Source organism: Dipodomys merriami, unplaced genomic scaffold (assembly GCF_024711535.1).
Source record: "Dipodomys merriami isolate MVZ:Mamm:240054 unplaced genomic scaffold, mDipMer1.0.p SCAF_4, whole genome shotgun sequence".
Lineage (NCBI taxonomy): Eukaryota > Metazoa > Chordata > Mammalia > Rodentia > Heteromyidae > Dipodomys > Dipodomys merriami.
This window is the reverse complement of record NW_027205603.1, coordinates 30879206-30887397: the sequence shown is the minus strand read 5'-3', so window position 1 is coordinate 30887397 and position 8192 is coordinate 30879206. Positions and strand designations below refer to the sequence as shown.

General features: G+C 49.0%; 1 protein-coding gene across 4 annotated transcripts; it reads left to right on the top strand.

Moving 5' to 3' along the window:
• Positions 1-895: 895 nt before the first annotated feature.
• On the top strand, positions 896-7919 carry Penk (proenkephalin). 4 transcript variants are annotated; one of them, XM_069990759.1, is made up of 4 exons: positions 896-911; positions 1858-1914; positions 2397-2537; positions 6872-7919. In XM_069990759.1, the coding sequence occupies exons 3-4, from the start codon at positions 2400-2402 to the stop codon at positions 7538-7540; spliced, it is 807 nt and encodes a 268-aa protein (XP_069846860.1). In that variant the 5' UTR covers positions 896-911; positions 1858-1914; positions 2397-2399; the 3' UTR covers positions 7541-7919. The 4 variants fall into 4 exon arrangements, with proteins under 4 accessions (XP_069846860.1, XP_069846857.1, XP_069846858.1 ...); XM_069990756.1 differs by lacking the exon at positions 896-911 and adding an exon at positions 1664-1770; XM_069990757.1 differs by lacking the exon at positions 896-911 and adding an exon at positions 1683-1775.
• The last annotated feature ends 273 nt before the right edge of the window (positions 7920-8192 follow it).

Below are 8192 nucleotides of genomic sequence, written 5' to 3'. Positions count from 1 at the left end.
GCAGGTGCAGCTGCGGGACCACTCGGGGTGCAATGTCCGCAGCCCTCACAGAGACCCGCGCGGAAATGGGTACCCCACGTCCACCTCCCCTCCCGCAAGCGTCCAGCCTACGCAGGAGAGCACTGCCCTCTAGCGACGAAAATGGAAGGTGCAGCTCGACCCGAGCCTCAGAGCCGCTTGGCCGCAGGTGCCCGCGACGGTTGCAATGGTGCATGCAGTCTGTCCTTTGCAGAACATACAAAATCCTGGGACCCCTCCTCTATACAGAGGCTCCCCAAAACTGTCTGCGATGTCCCCCTGAGAGCCAAGGGGAGGTTCCGTAGTCGAACAGTCCTGTACAATAAATGGATGACGAACAGACAGGTCAAAGGGACCTGGAGGGCTGGGCGCTGGGTGGCTCAAGCTCCCCCAGGAGGTTGAGCTCCTGACGCGGTTAGAAGCCATCCCTGGCAGGGAAGTCCGTGGGATTCTCATTTAACCAGCATTTAAAAACAAAGCCGGAAGTGAAGCCGTGGCTCCGGTGCAGAGCACTAGCCTTGAGCACAAGAGCTGGGGGACAGGCACCCAAGCACCCAGGCCTTGAGTTCAAGCCCCAGGACAGACACACAAGAAATGGGCGGCGGGGGGGGGCTGGGGCTGGGTGGCGTGTGATTTAAAACAACTTTTGAGAACTTGCAATATGCCAGGCACGAGGCTACGTGATTTCGTCTGGAAGCCTTGATTCTGTCCGCTGGGCCTCTGAATTCAGTCCCTGGTCTCCAAACAAGAAAACTTTGGATCTATCTGAGAAGGAGGCCAGCTGTGGAGGCAGGAAGACAGGGAAAGGCAGGGCCAGGCTCAACCTCCAGCCTCGGCGGTCCCCGTCTATTTTGAGTGTCTTTCCTGTGGAACCCCGGGGCCCCACGCTTCAGGTGCTCGGACATCCCCTCGCACCCCCCCTCCTCGCCCAGCAGACACCCCCCCAGGCACCATGGGCATCCGACCCCAGGGCTGGGTCCCTCCGAGCCGCCCCGCCGCACGGCGCGCGGCCCCGCCGGGCACGCCTTTCCAGAACGCGGGACTTTGCGGGTGGTGGTTGTTTTTTCTTCCAACTAGCTTCTTTGGTCAGAGATCTCCATAATCAGGGAGGAGAAACTGCAAGACTCCTCAAAAGTTCCCGTCTTTCGTTTCTGGGACAATTCACGGAGCGCCTACTGTGCGCACGGTGCCGTTGGGAGTCAAACGTTGGGAGCCGGGGAGGGGGCAAGGGCGCGGAAGACGGTGAAACCCGCGAGGTTCCGGTCGGCTGTTCTTCTTAATGTCTCCGGGGCGCCTGGGGCGGCGAAGCAGAGGCGACCGGCTCACCCGATCCCAGGGGCTCCGGGCGCACCCCGCCAATCTAAGCCAGTCCACCTGTCTATCCTCCCCCCCTCCAGCCCAGGGTGCAATCAGTGACTTCCTGCGGGAGGGTGGGGGGGACGCTTGATCTCCCCCCCCCTCCCACGCCTCCCCCAAACTTCCTAACGTCCTTGGGTTCGTCACGGACCGACGCGGCGAGCCCCCCCCCCGCCCCCGGGCGAGCGCGCGGCGCCGGGACCGACCCCTCCCGCGAAGGCGTCGGCGCGGGCTGGCGTAGGGCGTGCGTCAGCTGCAGCCCGCCGGCGATTGGGGCTCGTGCGCCTCCTTCGGTTTGGGGCTAATTATAAAGTGGCTCGAGTCGTGGCTGGCCTCGGGGACGACGAAGCAGGTGCTCAGAGCCCCGCAGCCCGGCCCCGCGCGGCGCCCGCGACGGTGAGGTCCGCACCTGCCCGCGCACCCCGCGGGCTCGCGGTCCCCCCGACGCCGCCCGGCTCACGCTCACCTTTCTCTTCCTTCCAGACTCGTGCTCGAGACCCGCTTCTCCCCGTCAGCCTGCTCCATCCCGACAGCGTCCACGTAAGTGACACGGGCCTCGAACTCGCCTTGGCTGCGAGGATTGTGGGGAGGGGGGGGACCTTCGCCTGCGCTCGTTGCATGGGTGGGCGCCCCCAACTTCCTCCCGGTTCCCCTTGGGGGGGGAGGGTCCTGTTCCAGGCGCTGCCTCCACCTGAGCCCGTTCTCAGGCTGTAGATCTCGGGCGTTCGTTCCGGAATTCTGCCCCCGCGGCAACGGACGCCCGGGAAGAGGACAGGCTCCCCACCCCGTCACCCCGCGTTGGGGGCGACTGAGAGCGATTCTGGGCCGTCCTCGAAACTCTCCCTCACCCCCCGAAAGGTGGGGTGCGCTGCGAGCGGTTGCTCAGGCTGAAGCATCCCTAACGAGTCTTGCTCGACGCCCCCCTCCCGCGGCCGGGGTGTCGCAGCCAGGCGCCCCTCGCTCCCAGGGGTCTGCGCCCCCCCAGGACACGCTCCAAGCGCGCTTCCTTCCGCCCCGCGTAGCCCATGGCGCGGCTCCTGAGCCTCTGCACCTGGCTGCTGGCGCTGGGCCCCGGCCTCCTGGCCTCCATGAAGTCGGAATGCACCCAGGACTGCGCGACGTGCAGTTACCACCTAGTGCGCCCCGGCGACATCGACTTCCTGGTGAGTGGTGCGCGCCCGAGCGAGTCTCTGGTCAGTCCTCGGATGATCCGCCTGGGTCGGATGGATCTCCGGGTCTCGCGCTCTTACCCAGGCAGAGGAGCCCCCAGCGCAAACCCTGGGAACCCAGGTGTCCTGGCTGTTCCCGGAACGCCTGGCCCAGGTCCGCCTACACTGCACTCTGGTTCTCAGCCGAGGGGACCTGCACCGATCTAGGTACAGGTAAAGAGCAGGGATAGTCCAACACATATCTAGTTCCTTTTAACCTTGGAGCTTCAGGTATCCGCTCCACTCCCCCCCCCCCCCCGCCTCCACACACGATGTGTTCTCTTCAGCACCTCGGATAGCACTGGTTGCTCGGCGAGACTGATGCCTGGTCACCCCATTTGTAACATCCCAGCCAAGAATAGTTGCTTCTCACACAACTATCCCTCTCACAAGTAATGTGCCTTTTAAATTAATGACATTTCGTCACCATCTTTCCCCTTCGAATTTCGTAGTTCCTATAACTTGGGGGGGGGGGGGGGTCTCTCCGGGATTCTATCCCAGCAAAGGGATAGAAAAAAAAGGATCAAGAGGGAGGACGGGGAAATCTCAGAAGACAGGAGAGAAAGCTCTTAGTGATTGCACGGGCGACTGAAGACAGAATTCGGCTTCTGTCTTGTGTCAACTGCACTTTTCTAATAGCTTCTAAAAGCAACCGTTTCTTTCGGCCATGAGAAGGGCCCAGGAGAGATGGCCAGGGTCCAAAGACAAACAAGGTACTGGTGCAAAGACAAATGACATTGAAAGGAACAGGAGGGAGGGAAGCTGATGACAAAATGACTGTTATTCCAATCTAATCCAGGGGCTCTTGCATTATTACCTAGGGTGCTCAACTGAGTCAGAGTCTATGCATATGAAATTCTAGATGCTTCCTCCAAACCTGCTGGCCACATGATTCCTTTGCATTGCAGTTCTGTATTACCCTTAAAATCAAGAAAGGAGGGGAGGGGAAACAAGCTAGGTAAAGAGTAATGTATTTATCCAGAGTGATTTTGGATCCACTTGAACCTTTAAAGAAATTCAATGTTGTGCCAATGCTTGTGAAGGAAACAGTAAGGAGCAGATTTACAAAAAAAAAAAAAAAAAATATTCAAGGTGTCTATTTCAGCTTAACTCTTTCATTTGAGTATTTGAATTACCTGATCTGTTTCCATTTGTGTGTGCTAACTTGGGCTTTGATAGATGTGTCTTCTATCTTAAATTATGAGGAAAAAAATGGTCCATTTAAAATGGGAAGAACAGCCCCTTTTGCTCAACTGTTTCATTTTTTTCCCCAAGAAAGTCATGCTCTTTAAGCTACCCCTAAAAATTAAATGAATGCTACACATGTAAGAATAGATCTTGTGAGCCAATAAATGTATACACAGGGGAGACAATAACTGAAAAGATTCCACGTCCTGACCCCAAACTCCTCTGCCCATTTACATATGCACTGGCTTTTGTCCCCTACTAGACAAGCAGATAGCTCAACCTCAGGGTCTACAGTGCTCTGCCTTCTACGTAAAGGTTATGTGAATTCTAGAATAACTTTTTAAATGTTCTAACCTGGCCTCAAAGTCATAGCAGTCACATCACTTACTTAAGTGGTGTGATTTGGTAATTAATATAACTGACATGTTATATAAACCATGCATGTTCTACTTTTTAAAAATTTAATCTACGAGCACTTCCACCTGCTCTAAAAATACCAACTTCTTTCTTTAAAAAGGTGGGGTTTCCTTTTCCAGTACTGAGGCATGGGCTGTGCCCAGAGTTCATTGTGGGGCAGTCAACCCTTCCTGGATGTTACCAAAAATTCTGTTTTCTCTCCCGTTCTCACCTCCACTCATCATTTCACAAAATTTAAGGTGACATCTAGAAAGGTTGCTCTTCCCAAACTTCTCCTCACTATTCTCATTGGTGTAGTAGCTTTTCTTTTAACACAGGTGATAGTATACATGGAGTTATATACAACTTGCATTTATAAAAAGACAATAACCAACAATCTTTTTTTTTAAATCTCAAAGCATTTTAAATAATGATTAAGCAACTTGTTTCATATTACATCTTATATTTAGGGATGTTCTCTCAGTAACAAAAGATTTAGTTAAAGCTCATTTTGCTAGAATGACTGGGATTTGGGGATTTCTGCTGGAATGTGCACGTGTTACCACATACGCACGTGCATACACCCACACCCACACTGGCAAATTAAGGGTGTTTAGTCAAAGATGTGTGGTAAAAATCAATATTCAAGTTATTACCAAGATTCTCCCATGTGACAGACACTTGGGCTTAGTACTGTGGTAGAGCCAAAAATGCAAAAGCAAGCTTTGGCGAATGTCCAGATCAAATTTACCATATAACCTTACCTGTACCATAGACAGCAAGGTGTGACAAGTATCACTACAGATATATAGTTAGCTGTAGGAATGATACAGTAACTGCATCATTTTAGTATGAATGTGCTATTCTTGTTATCTGCCATGATTTGTTTTTGAAGGATTACCAAATCACATACATTTAAAAGTCTTTTGGTGCAAGTACACAAAATATTCATTATTAATTTTGGGTAATCTGTCCATAAATACATTCAAATGGAAATATTGTTTCCATTTCAATAGCTTAAGTTTTTTTTAATTTTTTATTGTAAAAATACTATACAGAGGGTTACAGTTACATGAGCAAGGTAATGAGTACACTTCCTATTGAGCATTGTTACTCCCTCCATTGTTTTCCCCCTACCATCCCTTCCCTCCCTACCTTCCCCAGGTTCTTTTTTTTTTTAATTGTGATTAAGTGATTACATAATTTCCCAAATTTCACAGTATTGTGGAATAATGATGCTCATTTAAAGTCAACAAGTTCATTCTAACTTTCCTGGAATAGCTTAAGTTTTAATGCTCTTTTAAACGTTAAACCAGATATTATTGGGAATAAAACAAGATCATTTTAATTAGATTATCTTTTTAATACTTTCATATATAGAAACATTTAGTTTCCTCAGACATAAAGCTTAGTCATTAAGAGCTGGTTACTGTATAGCCTAAAGATTTTGTTACATGAATAGAATGATTTAATTCATGATGAAAATAATGTGTGAACATTTAATTTCATTATATCAGTATGTTTTTAAATAGCAGGAAAGGGCCTCACTTTGCTAAATCAAGGAGCTTCAATGCATTTTCTGTAAGTAGATTCAGACAGCTCACAGAGCTCCTTAAATGCTGAGAAATATGGCGTGGATTGTATAAATGCTTACATGATGTTAGTCCTCTTTTCCCATACATAAACCATCTATTGAATAGAAAAATATCTGAAGAACATTGTAAGAATCTATAGCCTAAATCTCACAATTCCTTGAATGTGATTATTATATAATAAAGGGAACTCATAAAAGCTAACCATTCCTACTTTATTTTTAATACTACTTCCATTGGAAGACTTTTTCTCTACTTTGGCTCTACAGTACCCAAATAGAAAAATCAGCATGGATAATTTATGCATTCATGTGTGTATGATTTCCTATCTGCTTTCACCTTTACATTAGGTAAAGACTTAATTAAATGCATTTGATTCAAGACAACACAATGTGTTTTAATCAACCAGGAAAAAAACAAAACATCCCTAATTATGGCCAATCGATATACCAGAATCCAAATAATTCATGAGATTTAAATTTAATGTTTTGGATGTCTTTGTTTCTTGAAAGATGGAAAATGTTTGCAGGAACACTGACTACTGTTGTAATAAAATATTAATACCACCAGCAGATGAATCCTATGAATCCTATTAATACTAATTTTATCAGTAACACTTGTGCAATTAGGAAACTATCCTGCATTAAGTAAATAGAACATTTCTCCCTTTTGGTTAGAAAAACCTCAAACAAAATGATATTATTGGCAGGGGAAAATCATCAGTACAATACCATTATGAAGACAGCCAACTCAAGTTAGAACTGGGAGGGGTCTTCTAAAATTCTGACATATCACAGTGTATTCAGCAGGCAGGTTCTAATTAGATTCAGTTCATCCTCCTACTTTTTCCAGTTTTTATTTGCTCCATTTGCCTCTTGAGTGCAATGTTATAATGGTAAGGTGGAAAGAGATTTTAACCCTAATTTCCTGTGTGGGGAGCCAGAAATACTGCTTTTCTCCATTTCTCCCTATTTTAATTATGTTATGCTAAAAATAAACCCTTGCTAAAACCTAAAAAAAAAAAAAGATGTAGATGACCTTCCTCACTGGGCATCAACCTATCAAAGCAAGCCTATTGCCTACCACAGTTTATTAATTCCAACTGTCTTTCAGGCTTGCATGCTGGAATGTGAAGGCCATCTGCCCTCTTTCAAAATCTGGGAGGCCTGTAAGGAGCTCCTACAGGTCAAGACATCTGAGTTCCCTCAAGAAATCACCCACCCGCTCACAGAAAGCAGCAAGCAGGATGAGGGCCACTTGCTGGCAAAAAAGTATGGGGGGTTCATGAAGAGGTACGGAGGTTTCATGAAGAAGATGGATGAGCTGTATCCTGCAGAGCCGGAGGAAGAGGGCAATGGAGGGGAAATCCTTGCCAAGAGGTATGGCGGCTTCATGAAGAAGGATGCCGAAGAGGGGGATGCCCTGGCCAATTCCTCCGATCTGCTGAGAGAGCTGCTGGGCACAGGAGACCACCCGGAGCAAGAGAACCACCACCTGGAGAGCAGTGACAACCAGGAGGACCTGAGCAAGAGATACGGGGGCTTCATGAGAGGCCTCCGGAGAAGCCCCCAGCTGGAAGATGATGCCAAGGAGCTGCAGAAACGCTATGGAGGCTTCATGAGAAGGGTGGGCCGCCCTGAGTGGTGGATGGATTACCAGAAACGATACGGGGGCTTCCTCAAGCGCTTCGCTGAGTCCCTGCCTTCTGACGAAGAAGGAGAAAGTTACTCCAAAGAAGTTCCCGAGGTGGGAAAAAGATATGGAGGATTTATGCGATTTTAAATACCCTTTCCTAGCAGTAGCCCGGCCCTCCCCAGCCTCCCTGCCCTCCCCAGCCTCCCTGCCCTCCCCAGCCTCCCTGCCCTCCCCAGCCTCCCTGCCCTCCCCAGCCTCCCTGCCCTCCCCAGCCTCCCCGCGGTCCCAGTGAGCAGCTGCTCTCTCATGGCCTATAGCTGTCCTGTGTGGCTTGCACTGTGTCGTTGCCCTCGTGGTCTGCATAATTAGGCAGCCTGAATGCTGTCATTTCCGTCTGTGTCCTCTTGCCAGTCTTTAAGCTCAACCCTGCTAAAATAGTTTTTGGTTCCCTTATACCTGTTTTTGACAAAGCATCAGCAAATGCTTCCTTGTATATAGACATAATAAATCCCTTTCCCCAACTGCACCAAGCTCTTGTCCGTATTCTCTCCGAGGCCCTCCTTCTTTGAGTGACTGCAGCTCATCCCAGACTTGGAGACAGTGGCACCATCTGCTTTTCATGCTAGCTTCTTCCTCTTCCATCAGAGGCTGAGAATGTGGGTTCATTTTTAATGCTTCATATATGAACTCCTAAGTAAACACATGGTGACAAAATACAGGTTAAAAGCTGGGCACTAATGGCTCATGTCTGTAATCCTAGCTACTCCGGAGGCTGAGATCGGAAGGTCATGGTTCAAAC